The following is a 24,341-nucleotide window of genomic DNA, read 5'->3' as shown; positions in this document are numbered from 1 at the left end:
TCATCACCGCGAGCATTACTCACGTCATCGCAACTCGCCATGGCAATGTAGCACCCTTTTCTAGAGCTAGCAGTCCACGGTGCTTGCTGCCAGGCTGCACAGCGAGGGTTCAGGAGCATCCCTGGCACTGAAGAGCTCTGAAGGCGCGAGGGCAAAAGGTCTCCCCATCCTCCGAAAACTCATAGTGCCGGAGGTTCGACGCAGACTGGACGTAGGACACAGATTGAATCCCAATGGTCTCAGGCCTTTTGAAAAGGGCAGACAGAGCTTTCCCTGAATATCGCATCTTAAAAATCTGCGCACTGTAGAGGTGTCAATCGATGATGAATTCGTACGTTTCCCGAAGTCCTAGTCTCCTGTGGCGTTCTGGCTAGCTTCGAGAGTTTGTAAACGTGACCAAAACAGGAAGTAGCCCATTTCATACTGATCTCTATAGCGCACCTTATCACTAGGTGTTCTTTATTAGATGTTTCATATCAGTTGTGGTGAACGGAAAGTGGCATCCGAATAGCTTACCTAGACCTTCACGTGCCACTTTTCGTTGGCTGGAGACAGCAGTTTGCTGGCTTCAACGTATACTTGTCAACGGCGTGCGTTTAAAAGATGAAAGCAGGGGTGTCTTGGAGAGCACCTCGTTCACAAAGGCAGCCGTACGCAGTAAAATTTTTCGCGGTAGCTTCACGGCTATGACGGGCTCAACACCAGTTCTTGCATTCGGGGCTCAGCTGCAGCGCCAGCATTTCGGCGGATGCAAAATGTTATAACGCTCATGCACACAGATGTCAGTGCCCTTTAAAGGACCAGCCATGAAAATGAATTCTCAGTCATCTCCTTGCGATGTATTCAAGGTGTCACCAAAGTGGTGTTGCCATAGCCCATAGTCTAGTGTAGTGTCCCATAACCCACCTTTCGCTCGCTAAAACAAGTTTGCGTTCGCAATGGTGGCATTATTAGACTTTCGCAAAGCAGATTTCCTCAACTCAGTTTTCTAGGTCGGTAACCTCAGAATTAGGCATAACCTTTATGCAAATGAAGTTTCACCATTGTGTCTTGTTAGCGTTGCGTCGATTCTTAGCCGCTAGGGAACCACATCATTGATGTACGCTTTCTATGGCGCACCGAATGGCAGAGATTCAGGCAAAGAAAATAGAGTACTCCTTGGTCTTGCATCCTGGGTCTTCTTAGCGAAACAAACATTTTGTAAAAGTACACGAACGCTGTAAGGAATGAGACTGTTTGCCTTGAGCCACAAAAGCGCCAAATTGCTCCACTTGAGTTTTCCTTTATTGTTTCTTCAGGTCATAAGATTTTAGACCGTGGAAGGTATGCTATTTTAGAGGGAGTTTCAATTTCAGGGCCATGAGACAACAGCAGTGGGACTGACCTATCTACTCTACATGCTAGGACTTCACCAAGATGTGCAAAGAAAAGTGACCGAAGAAATCGATCATATATTTCATGGAGACTTCGACCGTGATGTGACAAAAGAAGACGTTTCGGCTATGAAGTACCTCGACTGCGTTATGAAGGTACGGGCCGTTTTGTGGTCGCTATTTTCGCCGCCTCATCATCGTGGTCGAGAACGCTGTAGTGGTTTCTAGCCTTAACTGTGACAGAAACTAATGGTAGCGTTGGCGCCCGTAATTATACTTATAATGAGCTGCCCCCTCCTGCTGCCTGCCGAGAAGGTCGGTCGTTCCAAAAAAGCGACCATAACTCAAGTGCCTTATTCCCTTATGAGAATATGAAAAACGCCGTAAAGCGCTTATTAAGATAAACGCAAAAAAGTGGCCGAATAATGTAGCCTTAAAGTATTCTTAACGCCGTATGCAGGAATGTTGCGCTTGCGTTTAATTCTTTTTCTGGAGAAAGGAATCCAAGACCTATCGAAGAAAGCTCGGGCTATCTTATGCCTCAGAAAACTCGAAAAAAAAAATGTATTTTACTGATGGCAGTGATGAACTTTTATGTGTGCAAAACTAAAGATCAAGACGTCGCAAGCAAGCTTGAAGCAACCTTAAGAGGTGGATACTGACAGCGTCTATGTGCGGGAATAAATTACTCCTTCGATCAATGATAACTTTTTCTTTACTATTACCTTCACCTGAAAGAGAGAGAACGAATTTGTTTTGGTCACTTATTAGGGGTCCAGCACGATTGTAGCTGCATTAAACCATGTAAGCGTTATATTATGCGCCACAAGTGTTGCCTGTAGAGCGTTACTAAAAGTTTTCCTTGCCTCAACTTTGGAAAACAGTGTAGGGATCCAGCTGAACCCCCTCTCCTTACGTTAGCTTCGCTGGCATTCACTTCGCTTTGCCGCTGCCAAGGGGATGAGGGCTGACGATCGCAGCAGCAATTTTCGCAGTGGGTGTCGGCGAAGGATGGTTTTACAGGTGCAATATTTAGAATGCACTAGCGCTCTACCGAATTTGACGCATCTTCGATGTCATAGCTGTAGGGGTCAACCCAGGCTAAAAGTGCGTGACGGAGAGACGCAGCGATGCACGGCCACGAAGTACCGCTGGCTTCAATTCCTTGCGCTTCGAATTCCTCAACAATACTTTTACACTGCATCTATCGCCTGAACCCGTGACTCCGGGGCCAGAGTATACACATCCCAGAATATCGCACTGGTGATACTGACCGAACTTTTCACGCTTATACGGTGACCACCAGTATGAAAACCGCTCTTTTTGGATCCGCAGGCCGTCATAAGTGCTTTGAAAACATTCGGCTGTTCTACGAAATGATATAGCGTAGCAGCGCCTTGACTCCCTGCTAAAGGCGCTGCAGAAGCGGCGGAACAAAGGTTTAATTTATGGGAATTTAACGCCCCAAAGCGACTCAGGCTATCAGGAACACCGTAGTGAAGGGCTCCGGAAATTTTTACCACCTGGGGTTCTTTAACGTGCACTGACATTGCACAGTACACGGGCCTCTAGAATTTCGCCTCCACTGAAATTCCACCGCCGAGGCCGGGCGTCTTCCAGGCCAGCAGCCGAGCGCTATATCCACCGAGCCACCGCGGCGGCTGCGGAGCAAAGTAGCGTGGGATGATCGCCTTTTGAGAAGTCTTTAGTAATCCTGCACAGAAAGTACCAAAGCATTCATTTTTAAAGTACTGGGTCACGACGCCAAAGATTCCTGTGAGGTGCTCACTACATCACTGTACAGCGTTTCGGGAAGCCCGAAGCGTTTCTTTTCATTTCAGTGCCACTCAATGAATGCGACAAATTATCACACGCAAGAAAATACCAGCACATAACGTAACTTTTACAATCTATGGTTTAAGAATCTGAAATTTGATCATAAGTCTCAACTACTGCACTACAGCAAATATTATTCGCTTGACATTCACAGATAGCTTTTGTCGCTCGACTTTACGTGGGTGAAAACAATGCTGCCAAAACACAACACTCTTGTTTTGCGTCTAACTCTTGTCAGGAGTGATTCGGGAACACCTGTACGAAGGTGGAAACTTGATAGGTATCACTCTTGGCTCTGGAGGTTTTTGGGCGTTTCCGTTTTCTTCAAACAAAATACTAGATGGAGGCTTGTCATTCGGCTTCGGGTTCCGTCGTGTGACGCGGAGGAAAGGGGTGGCCAGCAAGCGCTAAAAGAGTGAAAAAGGCGACGGTCAGTAATGAGTACCGTTAGTAAAACAGGATCAAATTTAAACCTTTACTCGGCTCTTCGGAGAGCACTCTCACCTGTATAAGTGACGAATAAGTTAGTAGAGGACAACTCTCTGTAGCAGTAATCCGAAGAAGGAGGCTGTTCTACGTTCTATAATCCTGGTCTGAATGTCATGATAAGGTTCTCATTTGTTTCGAGTGCCGTCGAGCAAGAGCCGAACCACCACTGCTGGAACCGGCTGAGCCGGCAGTTGAGAGATCCCGCCGGCGGATGAAGTTTAGGGACTGGGATATAGAGGAGGGGTGAATACCTATGCCCCTTACCCCTGAGATGGTATATCAGTCTAAGCGGTCCAATTCCCGACAAGCATTTGGTGGTGCGAAAACACGTTTGGAGGCCAGGAGCCACACAGATGGGCAAACACTGGGTGCTCTCCTTTCTCGCAAGCCTTAGTCTATTCCAACCATTGCGTCAAAGATCGCGCTGTCCGCATTCTCATCCAAATTCCCATTACATATCTCACAACCATTCCCCTTTACCCTACATCCCATTCCATCCCATCCCATACTTTCACCGGGTAGATCGGGTAGGCTCCCTGCAGTCGTTCCCCAGGCATGGTTTGCATGGTAGCATTTTTCCCTTTTTAATTAATTTCCACCTACGCGTGCACGAAATTCACCGTTGCATTCCCATGGCTCTCTTCATTTTGATTACGAGTGGTTCAAGACCGTGATAGGTCTGTGGTGCGGGCTGCACCATTTTTGCCTTGCTTTCTTTTCGTGTTTGGCTGAACATATTTGAAGTTCTTCGTGGGTACTCAGGGACTGGCAACTTTTCCCAGAGTTCAAAAAGACCAAAGATTCCTCACCAGACAAAGAAAAGCAAGATACAAAGCAAGTTGCGAGCAATTCTGAGAGTACTTTTTTGCTACCAAATTTATGGGAAGCAAATGTGCGCGCTTACAAAACATTGCGTTTCGGTACATTCAGTGCATCAGGCTTCAATGTATTTGATTTATAATTGGCAGCGTCAGGGAGCATTGACACTATTGTGCTCAGGCGCTGTGCGAGTGTAGAGCCATGAAATCAAAAGGACGTCTACAGAGAAAATGATAGTTGAATAGACTGCTCAAAAACAACCCCAAACCACAATACGTCATGACACAGTACATAACATTCAAAAGCAAAAAGGCGGCACAAAGTAAACAGTCATATCCCAGTAACCAAACAACTCAACGAAGCTTTCTATATTTAAGAAATGCATTCTTAGGAGCTTTCCACAGTGTTCAGTGGTGTAACGCTGCTCACGCGTAACAAAAAAACAGTAGGCAGAATACATGTCGAAACTAATCAAAGCCCCACAATTTTTTTTTTGTGAAGTTCAATCTAGATCGTGCTTGCTTCACGTTATAAAAGTCACGAAGCTTGTCTGACGCACGCAGCAAGTGGTGTCAAGTTTCCCAATGCGGTGACCACCAGTGACAACAACAAGCAAATCCAATTATCCCCTCATGCTCTCAAGACTGCACATTGTCACGACCAGAGGAGCCGTGAAGGTAGACGTCGGGAAGAACCCAAGACCGGGAGCCTTCTTTTAATTATGGAGCCAGCTTCCACGACACAGAACAGAACAGCGCGCCACGAGAGCCCACCGCCGCTTCGTCGTCGTCTTCGACTCAGCGCGGAGGCCGCGCGGCGCGTTGGGCGCGTGGCATTATTCCCCCCCGCGAAAGCAAACATCGTCTCGATGTGGAATGGGGTATGTACAGTGAGGGGAGGAGGAACAAAAAAAAAAGACTGGGGGTGAGGTGAACTATACAGCGCGCGCTAGATGAACATGCAGGGAGAGTCAAGTTCACACATGGGGTAAGGGGAAAAGGTACGAAACAGCGTGAACACAGCGCTCAGTCACGCGAAAAGTACGGCTTTAAGCGCACTACATGCACGATTTCAGGCCGTTGACGCTGAGGGCCGGCGACCACAGTTCCATGGGGGACAACTTCGTAGTTGACGCTGTTCAGGCGGCGCAGGACTCTGTACGGGCCAAAATATCTATTTAAAAGCTTTTCGCACAATCCCTTGCGGCGCACTGGTGTCCACACCCACACGTGGTCGCCCGGCTCGTAGTGCACGTCCCTGTGCCGAAGGTTATAGTGTCGGGCATCGGCGGATTGCTGGACCGTGATGTGCAAGCGGGCCAGCTGACGGGCCTGCTCTGCTTGCTCCACGAAGTGGCCAGCTTCAGGGGGAAGCTCTGCGTCGCCGTACGGCAGCATGGCGTCTAGCATCATGCGGACCTCTCTGCCATACACGAGACGGAACGGGGTGAACTGGGTGGTTTCCTGCGTCGCGGTATTATATGCGAAGGTGACGTACGGCAAGACCTCATCCCAGGTTTTGTGTTCAACGTCGACGTACATCGAGATCATGTCCGCCAATGTTTTGTTGAGCCGTTCCGTTAGACCATTGGTTTGGGGATGATACGCTGTTGTTGGTCGATGAGCAGTATGGCTAAGCTCTAAGATGTCACGTAGAAGTCGGGCTGTAAACGCCTTGCCTCGGTCAGTAATGATGGCCGATGGGGCGCCGTGTCTAAGCACGATGTCGTGCATAAAGAAGTGGGCAACTTCGGCGGCAGTACCTCGCGCAAGGGCCTTCGTTTCAGCGTAGCCGGTCAAGTAGTCTGTGGCGACTACGATCCACTTGTGGCCGGACGACGAGAGAGGAAATGGCCCCAGAAGGTCCATGCCGACTTTGTCGAATGGTATTTGTGGCGGCTCGATGCACTGAAGCAGTCCAGGAGGCTTGAGCGCGGGTTTTTTCCGCCGCTGGCATTGCCGGCATGTCCGGACATAATGCCTGACACTTGAAGTTAGGTTGGGCCAGTAATAGTTCTGCCGTATTCGGGATAAGGTGCGGGTAACTCCAAGGTGGCCGGAAGTCGGTTCATCATGGTAGGCAAGGAGGACTTCATCCCGCAGATCAGACGGTATGACGAGCAGGTAAGTTGTCGGACTTGAAGTAGAGTTCTTTTTATAAAGCACCCCTCTCCGCAGGCAGAACGACGATAGTCCACGAGCTAGGTTTCGTGGTATTTCAGGGCACCCACCTTCGAGATGTTCGATGAGCAGACGGAGCTCGGCGTCGGCACGCTGTCTGGAAACGAGCTCAGATGTGCTGACCGCTCCAAGGAAGCTATCATCGTCGGTGGTGTCTTGCCGAGGAGGTTCGACGGGAGCGCGTGACAAGGTATCAGCGTCGGTGTGTTTCCGGCCTGACTTGTAGGTGACGGTGAAATCGAATTCCTGCAGGCGTAATGCCCAACGTGCTAGGCGGCCGCAAGGGTCCTTTAAATTTTTCAGCCAGCACAGCGAGTGGTGGTCGGTGACGATACGAAACGGTCTGCCATAGAGGTATGGGCGGAACTTGGCGGCGGCCCAGACTACCGCTAAACATTCTTTTTCCGTGGTAGAGTAGTTCAACTCAGCACGCGACAGTGCGCGGCTGGCGTAGGCAATTACTTTGTCGGCACCGTTTTGCCGCTGAACTAGAACGGCGCCAAGACCGACGTTGCTCGCATCCGTGTGCACCTCCGTATCGGCATCTTCGTCGAAATGTGCCAGGATGGGCGGTGATTGGAGTAGGCGTCGTAACTCGTCGAAGGCACTCTGTTGTTCGTTGCCCCAGGAAAATGACGTGTCATCACGGGTTAGGAGCGTCAGAGGGCTGGCGAGCTGGGCGAAGTTTCTAATGAAGCGGCGATAATAGGAGCACAGGCCCAGAAAACGTCGGACTGTTTTTTTGTGGCAGGGGACCGGAAAGGCAGCAACGGCAGCAAGCTTCTCTGGGTCAGCGCGGATTCCGTCAGCACTAATGACGTGCCCGAGGAACTTCAATTCGGTGAACCCAAAGTGGCATTTTTCTGGTTTGAGGGAGAGGTTGGCGGATCGAACGGCTTTGAGGACAGTCCTGAGGCGGTGCAGATGTTCCGTGAACGTTGCGGAAAAAATGATGACATCGTCAAGATAAACAAGACAGGTCTGCCACTTCAAACCGGTGAGAACGGTGTCCATCATTCTTTGGAACGTGGCAGGAGCACAGCAGAGCCCGAATGGGAGGACGCGAAATTCATACAGCCCGTCTGGTGTAATGAAGGCGGTTTTCTCACGGTCCCTCTCATCAACTTCTATCTGCCAATAACCACTTCTGAGGTCGACCGAAGAGAAGTACTTGGCTTGACGAAGTCGGTCGAGGGAGTCGTCGATACGCGGGAGCGGGTACACGTCTTTCTTGGTCACACTGTTCAGCTTCCTGTAGTCGACGCAGAACCGTAGTGTCCCGTCTTTCTTTTTCACGAGGACGACAGGAGACGACCACGGACTGCTTGACGGTTGGATGACGCCGTCTGTGAGCATCTCTTCGACCTGTGTTTGAATAGCATCTCGCTCACGAGGGGACACACGATAGGGCTGCTGATGGATTGGTCGGGCTCCTTCATGCGTGATAATGCGGTGTTTAACTATCGACGTTTGGCGCACTTTGGACGACGACGTGAAACACGCACCAAACTCCCGCAAGAGGTCCTGGAGTTGCCTCTTTTCAGTGGGTGGAAGGCCAGGATTTATGTCTACGCTGGTGACCGCTTCGGCGTCAGCTCCAGGTGTGTCCTCCGCACAAGCAAAGCATTCGGCCACTTCCTGAACATGGTCGACGTAAGCGATGGCTGTGCCACGGAACAGATGTCGATGTTCGTTGCAGAAGTTGGTGACAAGGACCTCTGTACAACCGTCATGAAAGGATCCAAGGCCCCGTGCCACCGCAACCCCCTTAGTGAGTACGAGGGAGACATTAGGCTCGACAACCCGGAGTCCCCTATGTGGCTTGTCGCAGGTAACTCTCGTGAGAATGCTGGCACGTGGTGGCACCGTAACGTTATCGTCGGCGACTCGCAGGGCGGACCGAGAACCCTGGCGCGCAGGCTCTTCTGTGGCCATTGCGGTAGAAAACGTCACCAAGCGGTTCGGGAGGTCTATGATCGCACCGTGCTCGCGAAGAAAGTCGATGCCAAGGATGACATCGCGAGAACATTCGCGGAGAACGAGAAAAGTGGCAACGAATGTGCAGCCTCGAACCGTAACCCGGGCCGCACACATGCCGAGTGGTGCGACAAGATGTCCGCCTGCCGTGCGTATGTCGGGACCGTCCCAGGGTGTCGTCACTTTTTTCAGGGCCGTCGCAAGCCGTCCGCTAAGGATAGAGTAATCTGCGCCCGTATCAACCAACGCGCTGACCTCCTTTGTGTCGACGAGAACAGGGATATCCAAAGAGACCCTGCCTTCAGCACGGCCCGTCGATGGCTGTTGTGGAGGATTCAGTCGGTGCGGCGGCGGAACCTGGTCGGCGACTGGGGTTGCGCTGTCGGAGCGATTCAAGCGGCTCGTTGGGGGAAACTCTTCGGCGATGCGGCGTTCGGCGTCGGGGCGATTGGGTCGGTGCGGCGGCGGAAGCGGGTCGGCGATTGGGGTTGCGGCATCGCGGCGATACGAAAGGCGCGTCGGGGAAAACTGTGCAGCGGTGCGGCGTGCGACGTCGGGGCGATTCAGTTGCTGCGGCGGTGGAAGCTTTGCGTCGGAACGGCGTTCGGCGGCCTCGCCTCCAAAGGCCGCCGGAGCTAGTTTTCCCGACGAGGGCTCGAGGAACCACGTTGTCCCGAGGCGAAACGGGACCCAGAGGGCGAAGACCGGCGTGGAGAGGGCGATCGCGACTCGCGGCGCGGAGGAGATGGTGAACTACGCTGGCGGGTGACATACTCGGCGATGTCTTGAGGGCGCTCTCCAGGGCGTGGACGGGGGCTGTCGACAGGAAAACCGCGTAGTCCCATTTCGCGATAGGGGCACCGCCGGTAGAGATGGCCGGCCTCACCACAGTGGTAGCAGAGCGGGCGTTGATCCGCAGTGCGCCAGAGGTCAGTCTTCCGCGGTGCCTGGCGCCTATCCGCCCAGTAAGGAGTCGGCTGGGCAGAGTGCACCGCGACCAATGGTGCGGTGTAAGGCGAAGGCCCAGGAGATGGGGCCGCGCGGCGGACGCGTCGAGTCGTCCTCAGGAGTAGGGAGCATCGGCCGCACCTCCACCAGTGTCACGACCAGAGGAGCCGTGAAGGTAGACGTCGGGAAGAACCCAAGACCGGGAGCCTTCTTTTAATTATGGAGCCAGCTTCCACGACACAGAACAGAACAGCGCGCCACGAGAGCCCACCGCCGCTTCGTCGTCGTCTTCGACTCAGCGCGGAGGCCGCGCGGCGCGTTGGGCGCGTGGCAATATAATTCGACAAGTGCGATTATAATGAGCTTCCGCAGAACATGCGCGAGCAAATATCCAAGAAACAGCAGCAAGAACCCAAGTGCAATCAGCAAGCAAGGAGAGGCTGCCCTGACGGTAGCTCGCGAAAATGTGCACCATGACACAGCCGTCAATCCGCTCATAGCGCATAGTCTTATAATAACCTTTGAAGAGAGCAAAACTAATTCGTGTTCCCTATTACCTGGTCCGAGTACCAGAAGACAATTATCCCCTAAGTAATGTTGACATACGTCGCTTATGTTCGTTTTATTTCGGCTTGGTTATACACTTACTAAGGAATCGTAACGTCATGCAACCTTGCGCGACCAACGCATAGGCGTCTCAGAGGACGCGCGCAACGGTACGAACGCAGCAGCAAGCGTCAGTAGTGTCCCACAAAGTATGACATGTATAATAGGAAAAATATCGTTTATTACGAACTACAAAAAAAGTGAAAAAAGTTCGTGGCATCTTTTATTAAGCAATTGCGAACCTAAGCTTAAATATGTCCAAGTTTCATATACCCTACTACTTTGTGATGCAGTACAATTACCATTTGCTAATGTATGGCGTCTATTAGTGGTTGTTTCTGGCCGGACTAGACAGCCCACGATTGCGAACTCTTGTAAACAAGTGTATGGAGACCAGGGGAAGCTACGTCGGTGTGTGTGAGGGTATTGTGCTGGCTTGATGTGCAACTGATTTTCTGGCAGATTGTACCCTTCACTAGAAAGATTTCCTCACAAGCCGACGAAGCGGGGTCAATGAGTAACATGAGCTTGTAAATAAATCTAGGACACGAGTGCCCTTTGTCAAAAGTTTCGAGCTTTTAGGCCATGCTGTGTGGCTCATTATGCATCGTGAGCATTCCAGGTCTCTTGAAGAGGAGAAAAACTCTCACTGTTTTCCTTTAAGAAGTTATGACTTCCAGCGATGCTACAAGAACTCCACTACACGTCTTAGATCTAAGCCTCCTAGACTCTATGCTTTTGACAACGGCTGTACAATGCTGTGACTAGGATACGATACAGGGACCATTAACATGTGTCGGAGCGCTGACGCCGTATTAAGAGACCTGACGGCAATATTCGCTGCTTGATCCTTTGAGTTATCCTTGCTTTTCTTTATGCCTTTTTGCAGGAATCGCAGAGAATATTCACGATACTGCCTATCTACGGGAGAGAAATAGAAGAGGACTTCCAAATCGGTGAGCGTGTTGCTCTTGAAGCATATGAAGCAGGTTAATGCACCTCTGAGTCAACAAAGTTCTCCCAGAAATATATATATATATATATATATATATATATATATATATATATATATATATATATATATATATATATATATATATATATATATATATATATATATATATATATATACTGGATAGAGCATGGCACAAAACAGTCGCTGTCCTAATTATAATCGTAGCAAAGGGCGGTGCTTTCGTGCCTAGTTGCCGCGACGATTTCTCTTTTCGTGATTGGTGTGATGGCCCCAGATAAGCTGGAATAACTCAAAAAACATAAGTAATGTAATAATCTTTTCTTCATTGCCAGCATAAACAAAAAGCGCAGTGTTGCGGTGATTTCTTTGATCGGAACGGCTGCAAATTGTCAGCTCCGAAATTTACTTTGGCGGGAGAAAAAAGGAGGAAAAGGAGCAACATGAACGTTCATAGTCCTTACGTCTTGTCACTGAGCCGTACTGGGTGCGCTGGTCCATTGTCAGCGCCTTGCGGCAGTCATGGAAAGCAAAAACAAACGTTCTGCCTGCAGTAGCTCTGAGCTATGTGGACTGATGCGCCACTAGAGACGTCGGCGTGCTCTCACTAAGCTGTTTCAGCCAAGGTTTTGGTCTCTTAGAGCGATTCGCCCCATTCATCAAACGGCTTCGTGACCAATATTCCACAACCCAAAAGCATTAGCACCACCAGGAGCTGCTTCAAACGTCATGAATACCAGCTGTTTAGCCAGCCACAATGTCCATTCAGTAGTTCTGTTCCAGCGTCCGCAGAGGCAGCTTTGCTACACCATCGTTTTAAGAAAAACTGGTAATGGCGCAAGAAACGGGGACACAGAAGGCACACAAAAGACAGGACTGACGCCAGGACTGTGTGCCTTCTGTGTCCCCGTTTCTTGCGCCATTACCAGTTTTTTCTTTCAACATGAACCAACTCGCCCAAACTAGAGTTTTACTTGACCATCGTTTTAAAGACAGAAACTGGCGTCACCCAGCTTGTCACACTTTCTTGAAGATTTTTTTGGTGATTAGAATAATTTTACCTTCCACCACGGCGCGCACCAATCCTAGTTCGTAGTTTTTTAGCCGTTGGCGAAGCACAACTGACTATGTCCAACTGGCAAGGACTTCAATGTTTCTGTAAATTATGAAACAAAAACAGCGAAAAATCTTTTGTTTCTTTTCTACAGTTTCGTAAGCTTGCACAGCTTGTATGCTTAGATGGAGCCGGCCATTTTTAAGGCGGAAGCCTTTAATGTCTCATCGTTGTAAGCAGGAGTTGTCGACAGAAATGTCACGCTTTTCAATTGGTCGAAACGGTCGTGGCGTCACAGTGCGCGAATTTCAAACGGGCCAATTGTACTTCGGCTAGTAACCATGCAACCAATTGAAGGGATCGTATAGTGATGCTCCAAGTAAGAGGGACTGAGTTTAGTTAATTCCTTAATTAGCCAATTAGCCTAATTAACTTTTATAGTCAGGCCATATAAATAAATAAAACCGAGTAGGAAATTGGTCGAGCTCGGGAATCGAACCCCGGTCTCCGGAGTGCGAGACGAGCATGCTATCCACTCCACCATGCCAGCTCGATGGTTTGGAATGAGCAAAGGCGCGTCTAGTGAATACGGTGTCTTCGCTCACTCCCATCCTCCTCCCTTCTCTTCCGACGAGGTTTAGGTGTCCACCAAGATATGAGAGACAGATACATTTCCTTTCCTCAAAAACCAATTTACCGACGAGCGAGGCGCGTAGAACCGAATGGGCGATGTTCTATGGACTCCCTGGCAGCGTTGCAAGACGCAGTCGCGTTCCACACTCAGAGGCGAAGCTTACATGTTAACCACACATCAGTGACCGCGCTTTAGGTCAAAAAAGTGCCCCCCTGAATTTTGACGGGTGTCCACCGAGATATGTGAGAAAGTTACTGCGTAATTTCCTTTCCTCAAATACAATCTTAATTTTCTTCATTACGGGCCCTCTTTCTCTTACTTCTTTCACTCCCACTTCCTCCCTTCCTCTACGGTGCGGTTCAGGTGTCCACCTAGATGACAGAATTAGTGCTCCATTTCCTTTCCTCAAAAAGCGTTGCGTTCAAAGAGCAAGGCATCGCGCCGAATGGGTGGTGGCGTTCTGTGGACTCCCTGGCAGCTCTACAACACGCTGTCCCGTTCCACTCCTAAAGGCGAAGCTTAAGCATCATTAATTAGCAGTTAATTAGTATTCAGGCATTAATCAGTAATTAACCATTAATTAGTGAGTTGTCATCACTTAGTAATTAGTACTCAATTATATGTGACGCCACCAGTGCCACAGAGGCAGTCAAAGTGGTGCGGAAAACGCTTTCGCCTCTACGCACTTTAGACAGTCAAAGTGCCCCCTGAATTTTTTCCCTAGTTAAGAAAAGAAAGCGTTGCACAGGAAAAGAGGATTAACAGAAAACTGACATTGACTAAACATTGCACGGAAACACGAAACTAAAGAGAACTCCCAAGCAAATTTATGCTGAGTTCCAGTAAAATATATGCTGAAACACTCAGAAAAGGAAAGTAAACTTTCCACGCACAATTAATTCAGTAGGAGTTCAAATTACATGAAAGTATGCATGACGCATCCCGAACACGCACGGGAAATGCCTACTAACACGCAAGGAAAGACGCGTAACGAAACAAGAAAACATTCAGCTCATGGATTCTAATCAACACGAACATACATGAGCAGAAACGTACAGAAATATCCGTATTTATGTGCCATTGAGGATAAAAGCCTTTAGAATGTGTTAGTACCAATTAAGCAGACACCTACGTTGTCTGCTCCCAGATAATGACAAATCGTTGTGCATCTGGAAGCAGGACACATTTTCTCTCGTATGAAGCAGTGAAACAAGGTCAGTCTTAGAAGATAGTGCATCTCGGTGTGCACTTGCACGCCCTGTAGGCATGTGTCAACAGTAGTACACAGCATTAAAAGAGCCTAAGACTGTTCAAAATTTTTTAGCACTCTCAAAATAAAGTCAAATAAAGCGTTTAATGATGGGTTTCAAAGCGCGACAAGACGGAGACGAAAGGAAAAGAACACACACGACAAGCGCTTACTAGCAACAAATAACGTTTATTGCAACGCTGGGAATAAATAGGGGTCACAAAAAACATAAAGAGCTATAAAATAACAAGACAGAAAAACTGGTCGATGCATTAACCCGCGCCTCGCATAACACCGCCGGGCTTTAGGAAGTGGCACAGGTACGCACCTGGCAAGTCATGTGCGTAAGCACGGGCAGAAAGATAAGTCCTGTCAAGCCCAATTGGATCTAACGACAGTCATCTTTTCGCATCACGACCAGAAGACTAGGGAAATCATCGAAGCCTATCATATTGCTAAGACAAAGGGCTGTGTCAGTGAGCCTTCAATTTTGCTGTCTGAGAAGGAACGAGCGTTTTTAGATAGTAACGGCTAATCTCTTTTTCTGTCTTGTTATTTTATAGCTCTTTATGTTTTCTCTGACCCCTATTTATTCCCAGCGTTGCCATAAACGTTTTTTGTTGCTAGTAAGCGCTTGTCGTTTGTGTTCTTTTCCTTTCGTCTCCGTCTTGTCGCGCTTTGAAACCCATCATGAATGTTTACCAACTTGCCCAACTTTCTGCCCTCCTTCAAAGCGTTTGATGCACGGCTCATCACAGAACTTGTTAGCTATGAGCCTACAAGTTTAGCTTCAGATAGTGGCCTTTTGCTCAAAGTGTGCACGGCGTCCCTCAGCTTTCAGCGCAGCGTGATATTTTTGGAGCGCAGCTCTATGGCGCCCGTTCCTGAGTTTCGAGGCGTCGCCTTCGCCGTTGTCCGTTGTAACCAGCAGTGGACACCTTAGTCGCGCTTTAAGCTGCGAAACCAATAGAGCAGGAGCTTGGAAAGCAGGGGGAAGGCGAATAACTGCCCTCTTGGAACAGTAGACACCTCAATGGTGCTTTAAGCTACGTGGCGGTAGTGATAGATGTGCGCTGCATGCGTTGGCATTGCCAGCGTTGTGCCAGAAACGCGGCGCTGAAGCCATAGGTCGTCGATGTTCATTGTATTCATTGGCATTGGCGTTGACAACGTTTTACACTCCGATCATTTTAAGGAGAGGAAGGGCGCATAACTGGCTCCCTGGGTCAGTGGACGCCCGAATCGCGCTTATAGGTACATACGTGGGCTGATGAGAGAGAGATGTGGGCTGCATGCGTTCGCGCTGACAACGGTGAGCGAACTCACGCGATCAACCATTAACTGCCACGTACCAGGGTGGCAGAGTGAGTGGGGGCTTTAATGTAGATATAAAGACAAACAGGAATTTCTTACCACTGATGCGGGAGAACATCGCCTCCCACGTCTGTGACATCCTCGCGAAATACTTGCATAGACTTCGTGTTCGTGAACCAGGCATTGGTGCAGGAAGTTGAGCATATATCCATCTATTTCTCCGACCACAAAGCTTCCTCCATGACAATCAAGAACTGTTATTGGAGTGTTTCTTGAAGAAAGAATATGTGTGAAAAATAACAAGTTGTCTGTAATTGTACGTATACGAGGTCTGTTAGAAAAGTATCCGACCTTTGGCCGTTGAAAAAAAACTTGCATAACTGGAGCGTTGCAAACCTAGTCATCTTTAAAGTAGTCTACTTGGGACTCCACACACTTCTCCCAGCGGTGCTGCCATTGTAGGAAGTATTCCGAAAAGGCCCTTTTCGGAATGGAGTTTAGCTCAGCTGTCGTTGCAGCCATAATGTTCTTCCTTGTCTGAAATCGAGCTCATTTCAATGGCCTTTTGATTTTGGGAACCAGCCAGAAATTGCAGGGGCCATATTAGGACAGTAAGGAGTCTGTTGAACTACAGGAGTGTGGTTTTTCACCAAAAAATCTGATTCGAGTGCGAGGAATGTGCAGGAGCATTGGCGCGATGGGTGCGCCAATTTCCTGTTGACCTCAGCTCCAGGTTCTTGCGCCGCACAGCATCACGCAGGCAACGGAGGACATCCCTGTAGTACTCTTTGGTCATTGTTTGACCCTGTAGAGTGCGTACTCGTGGTCTGCCACACAAAGGGTGTCAAAGAAAGCAGTCAGCATCACTTTCACATTGCTGCGCAATTGGCGGGCCTTCTTAAGCCTTGGTGACGTGGAATGCTTCCACTCTGACGACTGGGATCTGGTTTCCGGGTCGTACCTGTACACCCAAGACTCGTCACTAGTGATTATGATGTTGATGAAGTCGGGGTCACTGTTTGCGGAATCCAGCATGTCCTGTGAGACTTCAACACGAAGGTGCTTTTGCTCCACCGTGAGCAGCTTCGGCACGAATTTCGCCGCAACTCTCTCCATGACCAAATCTTCGGTGATAATGGAATGTGCGGAGAAATTGCTCATGTCCACCTCTTCCTCAATTTCTCGGATAGTCACGCGAAAGTCCCGCATCACCATAGCGTTCAGTTCGGCAATGACCTGGTCATTTTGGCATGTTGATGGCCGATTGGAGCGTGGCTCGTTCTCCACCGATGTGCGGCCATCTTTAAAACAATTGTAGCACTGCTTAAACTGTGTGCTGCTCATAGCATCTTCACCGAAAGCCGTCTGAATATTTCGAATGGTTTCCACTCGGCTGTCGCCAAGTTTATGGCAAAATTTGTTGCAGTAGCGCTGCTCCTTTCACTCCGCCATTTTCCTTGCAATAAAAAACCGACGAGAGCACTGCACACTGCCTCACTCAAACGCTGCTTCCCAGCGACTGACGCTATCGGCAGGCGGAAAAAAATTCATGCATGCGCATGAAGGTTCAAGGTCGCCTGATGCAAGCGCGCTTGTCTCATATCCATCAGGTGTTCGCAAAAAAAAATAAAGTCGGATACTTTTCTAACAGACCTCGTATACATGTCTTGCTCGAATTATTTGCCTCAATCTATCGAAAAGCTGAAACAGCTGATCAGCTGCGCTCAAATTTCTCATTAGGAAGTAACGTAATCGTCGGCAATTTTTTCATGTTTTTTTGCGGCAGGAGGAGAACAGGAGCTCAGTGCTTTCCTCTGAGTTTGAGACGGAATACCTCTTGCTTGCTGCTGTTCCTATTCTCCATGTGAAAAAATAACCCTGGTAAAGGTGCCAAGGCGTAATCTCAGTGCAAATGTTTTCACGGGCAGGCTGACTTTCATGGGATTCTTAAGTTGTAGTTTCTGCTAAAATAAGGTTAGTTTAGATATAAATTGGCGCAAATATTGGTTTGTGTTTTTCAAACCACGCATCTGTTATTATCATGGCAAACATCTTGAGCAAATTGTCACGTGAATCACCCTGTGAAAGATAAATAAAGTATGCCTCATTTTCTTAATATGGCTACTTGAGCCACCACATCAATGCTATCACAAACCTATGGGCCACCACAGAAACCGCCAGTGCCCATAACTGAGAAGAAAGATTTTACCCAAAAGTTTTTTTCGGTACCGTTACCCGGATTTATTACTCCTGGGGAGGACCTCCTCAAAGTAACAGTGTGGAGGATTGATTGAGTGCTGCCCAGCCATTTTGTTCTATGGGGTCCGCGGGATGGCAGAGATGTAAATGATAGCAAGGTGTACAATCATGAAAAATCGAGGAATTAATTAACAATCTAGGAGGAATGAAATCTTCAAGTATGTTCTGCTCCGGGCGCATATAGAAAGAGAGCAGGGCTAGGCAACTGCTCTGGAAATTTTGAATCGGTTGCTTAAGTTGCAGCATGAGGGCTCGAGTGCAACAAAGGCTTGAGTGGGCTCGAGTGCAACAAAGAAACATTATTAGACACGTGTGTGCGCTGGTTCTTCATTGCCTGTTTGCCATAAATGTTGACAACAAATGGGATAAATATAAATCCAGAATTTCTCTCCTTGCCTGCTTATGTAGTATAATGGAGCGCTGCGTGAGGGGGAAAGAGCACTGACAGTGACAGACTGCTCAAAGAGATGGAGTGGCACGCTTGCTCCACCAACCATGTACGACACACTCGATTGCTTGTTGCCTGCTTGCTTCCTCGCTTGCGCGAAGCTGTCACCAAACAAAATCTTAGTATACAGATAATATTCTGCAGCCATGGACCTTGCGGGCAGGAAAAATTCAGGGCATACGAAATTTAACTGCTGGAGTAGTAAGCGCCCAACAACAAGTCACATGCAGGCGCCGCTACAGGGAAACTCCAAAGGCTCTTCTGCCTTTGAAGGATTCCGACCTCCTCAGGCCCTTTTTGTTTGTTTGTTTTTCGATACACTTATTAAACTTTTGCTTATAAAAGCGGTCCAGTAGTGTTTTCAAATATCTCAACTCTTTATTGCGACAATAGCGCTCCCTTCACACCCAAGCTTCCTCAGATACGCGTTTTAACGCTTGAAGAAGTTTGTACTATCTTTAGAGACGTGTTACCTTGCAAGACGCAAAGTTAAGGTTCGTTAGTTCCGGTACTCCACCAGCTGACTAAGGAGAAAAGCTAACAGACTTGTAGCTCTCTGGAACAAAAAGTGGCAACGATCCCTGTCACCACCCGCCTCCCCCATGAATGCATCTACTGAGAGGCACATGTGGTCAACGTGCGCAGGAGTGTCAGGTTATCGAGCATACTCACTCCACGGTCTGCATAAACTTTGTAGCTCAGGCTACTCTGTGGAAAACTGCCCTGGTAGTTTTAGGTTATGACATACTACGCCACCGTTTGCCCGGGAAAAGTCTCATACATTCATCGTTTCTAATCAAATATGGGAGGGTAAAAAATTGGGCAGGAATTCTACCAGCGCTAAATAAAAGGGGCAATTCTCAGGTACCATTTTGTCATACTTAGCAGCCGAAATTGAATACTTCTAACTGGGTCAGCAAAAAATCCCAAAATCTGGGAATGATAGGTGAAAGCTACGTCTTTCACCTAAAGTGCGAAAAGTAGTATGTGAATATTTTATTAAGCAAAACAAAAAGGAAGGAAAATATATTTGCCCGCCGCGGCATCAGCTATCGTATACTGAAGCACCTGAGCTGCGGCCAGCGGAAATAAAGGGCAGGGAGAAGACAAGGAGATTAAATTAAAGTATGGGGCGAGAGGGATAAAGGCCAGGGGTAGGGACATAGAAAAAAAGGACTAAAATTTCCCGCGTTATCCTTGAGACCGACCGACCGACCGACCGACCGACCGACCGACCGTCCGACCGACCGACCGACCGACCGACCGACCGACCGACCGACCGACCGACCGACCGACCGACCGACCGACCGACCGACAGACAGACAGACAGAGAGACAGACAGATGGACGGGCGGACGGACAGACGGACAGACGGACAGACAGACAGACAGACAGACAGACAGACAGACAGACAGACAGGAAGGCAGGCAGGTAGCCTTATAAAAATGGTCTACAGACAGTCTACTAAAAGTGCATGGCCATAAATCTATAGATCCTCTTAGACTGTCTATAGCATTTGTATAGCCTATAGACTGTTCTCTAGGATTTTTCTATAGAGCGTATATAGACTTTACAGACAAAAGTCTATAGACAGTCTACAGAGTGTCTGAAAAAAATTTTGTAAGGGCAGACAGGCAGGCAGGCGTACTGGCGGACTGACGCATGGGAAGGGTTGGACGGACAAACGGATAGGTAATTTTTAGCCTCCTCTTTGTATCCGGGTGGTGACAAATGTCACCTAGCCATTAACTTCTAGCGTGCTCAGTGTCTTCAGAGTAACTGCGAATTTTCTCCCCGTTTCTAGGCTACTCTGTTCACATTGTGCACCAATTCTGTAGCCGTCTCTGACGTGTTTCTGGTTTTTGAAAATTTCGCATATCCTGGTCATTCCGAAACCCTAGTGCTTCGTGGATTCCTGCGGTGACATCGTGCACTGAGGGCAGGAGTGTCTTACACTGAATAAGAATATGTTCTATCGCTTCCCTGTCTTGCTTGTAGCGACAGCAAACGTCATCGGTGAAGTCAATTTTTTTTTCGGTAACACTTCGCCCTCGCACCCAGCCCTAGCCTCGAAAAGTAAACCACTGCCTTCTTAATTCTCAAAAAATTTTGCCATTCAATCTTAGTTTTAGCCGTCCTATAGAGTTCCAACGTCGGCTTATCCAGGGTTTTCTTTTCCCAGTGAGTATTTTCTGAGGATAGTGCAATCTGTTTCAAGGTTGTCTTGCTATCGGTTTCTTTCCTTCGACATTTGCATTTATTAGCAAACCATCTAGATCTTCCTCTGCATGTAGTATCGACACTGCATCGATGTAAGTATCTGGAAATCTTCGCCACCCATCGTTTCTCATTCATGTGCCTCAACTGTTCTTCACTGCCCCTTACTTTTTACCTCACGTGCTTCGAATGGTGAGCGTCCTATACACCGTGAACGGCTTCATTAGTAGTGTTTCCATATGTTCCCAAGGCAAACCTACCGACAGCCCTCAGCTGTATTTCTAGAGCCAAATTTGTGGCAGATCTCATGCACACCACAGCGTTTGCAAACGACTAGCCCAGTTCCCAGATTTCCTGAATAACTACTTTTATTATATCCCCAGAGCGCGCGATTCTTCGTGATAGCTGCATTTCTTTTTACTTTGTTTATAATTTCCTCCCTTTGGTCTCGCGTCTAGTCTCTGCCATCATTTACCCATATACCAAGATTCTTGTACGCTTTAATTTTTTAAGTTTTTTAAGTTTTAAGTTTTTTAAGTTTTGTAGTAGGGCTGTGCGAATATTCGAAAATTTCGAGTAGCGAATAGAGTATCCTTCTATTCGATTATTCGAACGAATAAGTAGTGTATTTCCAAAATTATTCGAAACGAATCGAACATATTCTCAACTTTTCCAATAGTCCTTGAATAATGGCAGGAGACGAATAAGGCCTGCCGTATCTTTCTTCGACGAATGTTCAAAAAAAAAACACCCCAGACCGACACCGCGCACCCTCCTTCCGCAAAAATTGTGCCGGAGATGAAGGGTTCAGCTCCACGTCAGGTCCATTTGCGTGCTGGCATACATAGTGCTTGTACAAGACTGGACGATGCGGCAGGACTCAGGTCAATTCAGGAAAACACTGCCTTTGATGCTCGATCTCGGAGTTCATGACTCATACGTAGGTGCCACTAGTCTCATTTCCTGCGGTGTGGTTCTAGTGCCGTCAAGTACCCACCAGTTTTCTACTCAGTACAAGGCTTCCTCCGGCCCGGTGCGCGGATATTCTGGGGTGAAATGCTACGGAAAAGTGTCTGACCAAGCAAACGAATGGTAATTTTCCTATACCTATAACGTGTTTGTCTTAGAGTTAATATAGTGTCTTCCTTTTGCGACCCATTCGTGGAGATTAGTGTTGCGTCTTTTAGCAAATATAGCTGTAACTTCCTAACTTTCAAACTTATAGCACCGTACAGCAGTTCCACAACTGTCGCTGAAGTGTTTCGCACTATTTCTCGTTTTGTACGAATATTCGCAAAAGGAACGAATATCAATACTAATATTGGATTCGTATTCGATTCGGTTTTCAGCTACACTATTTGTATTCGATTGAGAAGCGAAGCTGCACTATTCGTTTTCGATTCGGTTTGGAAAAAGTACTATTCGCACACCGCTGTTTTGTAGTGCGATCGTACCAGGCCCGTAACTATAAACCATAACTCTCGATTTTAAGAGCGTTAGCTCTTATTCATCACGTTTCTCGATTTCTTGGGGTCTGCTACCACCTCCCTTCGGCGTGAAATTTTCCAAGTCCGAGGAATTCAAGATGGCGGCCCCCGCATTAAATCGATATAGCAACCCAACTGGTGATTGATTGGTGACGTCATTAGTATATCGAATTGGTGATTGGTGACGTCACTGATTTTATGACGTCATAACTAACTAGTCACATGACTATGTTTAATCGCTTTTAACAGTAATTAATGAGGCATCATAAAACAAATTAGATAATTGGAATCCTCTATATGAGTAGAACAGGTTAGAAACCAAAATTAACTAATGAAGTTAATATATATTTAGGGTTATGCTTATATTTAATTGCTTATAACCGATAACGACCATGATATAACTAATGGATATTCGTAACGGGCTTGATGAGTAGGACATCTTAGACACCAATAGTGTCTAATTAGGCTAATATTTACTTATTGTTAGGCTTAACATGGCGGTCATGTGATCTGCACTCGGCAGCTCACAATTTCATACCTCATGGCGACCGGGCACCTACCGCCTTGAGGTAAGGAAAAATGGCCCTCCAAAGAGTCGAAAAATTTTTTCGGCCCAAATTGTTCAAAAATATTTGACCTCTAGGCGGTTGTCGCCCACTCGCCGTAAGGTATGGAAAAGTAGCCTAATCATGTGGCAATACATCACCTGGAGGATAGATGGCATTTTTTTTTTTCAGATCTAAATCGCAGCCTTAGAGCCTTCGCTTCTTTTCCGCATATTTCTGAAAGTCTTGAAGGCCTTTCGCGCTGTCTGCTACGAGAACGATGTCATCGGCATATATCAGTCCCGGTGTGCGTCTTGCCTCCTGTTGGCTCCTTCGCCGCCACGACACTATAGACCCTAATCCGCTCTTTTGTATCTTCCGTATAATCTCCCTGATGTTGAGCATAAGTACTAGTAGTGATAAGGACATCCCTGCCTAAGTCCCTTCTCCACCGCTACTCCTTCTGCACCTCACATTTTCTCCAATTCACAGCTCCGTTTCCGTTCCTCCGTTCCTCCAATTCACAGCTCCGTTTCCGTTCCTCCGTTTCTCCAATTCACAGCCCACACCATCTTTTTCCAAACTTCTCATAATAGGGAGGGTCTACGTGGTTGTAAGGCCTTTAACGTCTGAAATCGCCATCCACAGCGGTCGTTCATCACTTGCAGCAATTTTGATGCATTGGGTGACAGCCAACAGGTTGTCTTATCTAGGCCGTTGTCTGAATCTATTCTGCAGGTCTCCCAAAAACTCCATTTGTTGAGCCCAATACTGTAGTTGATCCTTGATGGCTTGCATTCCTTTTCGATACAATACCGATGTCACCGTTAGAGGACTTTAGGACATAATGCGATATGTTTCACCCTTGCCGTTACATATCAGGCTCATTCCACTTTCTAGCCAATTTGCTGGGATTTCTTTAGTTCTCAATACGTCACTTAAAACAGCATACGAAGTCTTTCTTGTTTCTTTAGCAAGCAATGAAATTAATGAGTCTCAATGGTGTTTTCTCGAAACCCGTTTCTGTATGCAAAAGGGCTTTTTTTTTCACCGCTTTTTCTCAGTGTAACTGCTGTGCATCTCTACGTCAAAAACCTCCCCTTGGCAGCAGACTGCCTCAACCTTCATGCCGCTGGCGGCTTCACACGCTTTGAAAGCCTTTTATAACAGTTCGCAAACAATCTGCATGGCCGTTTCATTTTCCAATAAGTTACTGTGTCATCCTGTATTTGGCGACGAGTTTCCCTGAAATTGATACCTAGTGTCTTCAGGGGGTTCCAGAACTTTCTAGGTGCGTGCTTACCTCTTCTTCGAGTATCTACCATCCACTTATCGGTTGCAGCCTTAATCTTTTCCTGGACCATACTTTGGGCATGGTTGTTTTGCTTTCTGTGCTCGTATCGCTGTTGAATTTAAGGCAAGGGTCTATTTTCTTGTTTTTTCTTTCCGGTGTGCACTGGAAGCTTAGTAAAACACATTGCGGGGCTAGTTGGTTATGCATTGTCTTTCGTTCAAATTTAAGCAGCGCTAACTTTTAGGACGAATACACTGAGGACATGACAGGACGGGCGCCCGTCCTGTCATGTCCTCTGTGTATTCGTCCTAAAAGTTAGCGCTGCTTAAATTTGAACGAAAAAAAGCACTGGAAGCTGCTTGGCGGCTTGATGTTTCATATTTTATGCCCACTTCCTGCCAGCGTTTGCCCCTCCCCCGGTTTTTCGTAAGTAAGGAATCTATCGCTCTCTCTGAATTGCCTTTATGACTTCATCATATGTCCATGAATAATTTTAGTCCTTTCGAATGTACTTTTCTCCCACTTATGATATGGTCATCAAATGACGGTCATTCATATACGGAATTCTGTGCTGCATGTTGTTTTCGCGGACCACCTTCACCCTTTCCTCTATACCCAATCATTACGATTAACCTTTTAT

At 47.7% G+C, this 24,341-nt stretch overlaps 1 protein-coding gene across 1 annotated transcript in view; it reads left to right on the top strand.

Annotated features, from left to right (window-relative positions):
• The window catches only part of LOC149351794 (cytochrome P450 4V2-like), an 81,710-nt gene that overhangs the window by 43,331 nt on the left and 14,038 nt on the right, over positions 1-24,341 (top strand). Inside the window, exons 8-9 of the mRNA XM_089581127.1 lie at positions 1,356-1,529; positions 11,118-11,184. Of these exons, the coding sequence (XP_089437253.1) occupies positions 1,356-1,529; positions 11,118-11,184 (241 nt within the window). The remainder of the gene's footprint in view (positions 1-1,355; positions 1,530-11,117; positions 11,185-24,341) is intronic.

Source organism: Amblyomma mixtum, chromosome 3 (genome assembly GCF_055824585.1).
Source record: "Amblyomma mixtum isolate Tamu chromosome 3, ASM5582458v1, whole genome shotgun sequence".
In the NCBI taxonomy this organism is placed as follows: Eukaryota; Metazoa; Arthropoda; class Arachnida; order Ixodida; family Ixodidae; genus Amblyomma; species Amblyomma mixtum.
The sequence above is the reverse complement of the archived record's forward strand: the minus strand, read 5'-3'. Positions and strand labels throughout refer to the sequence as shown.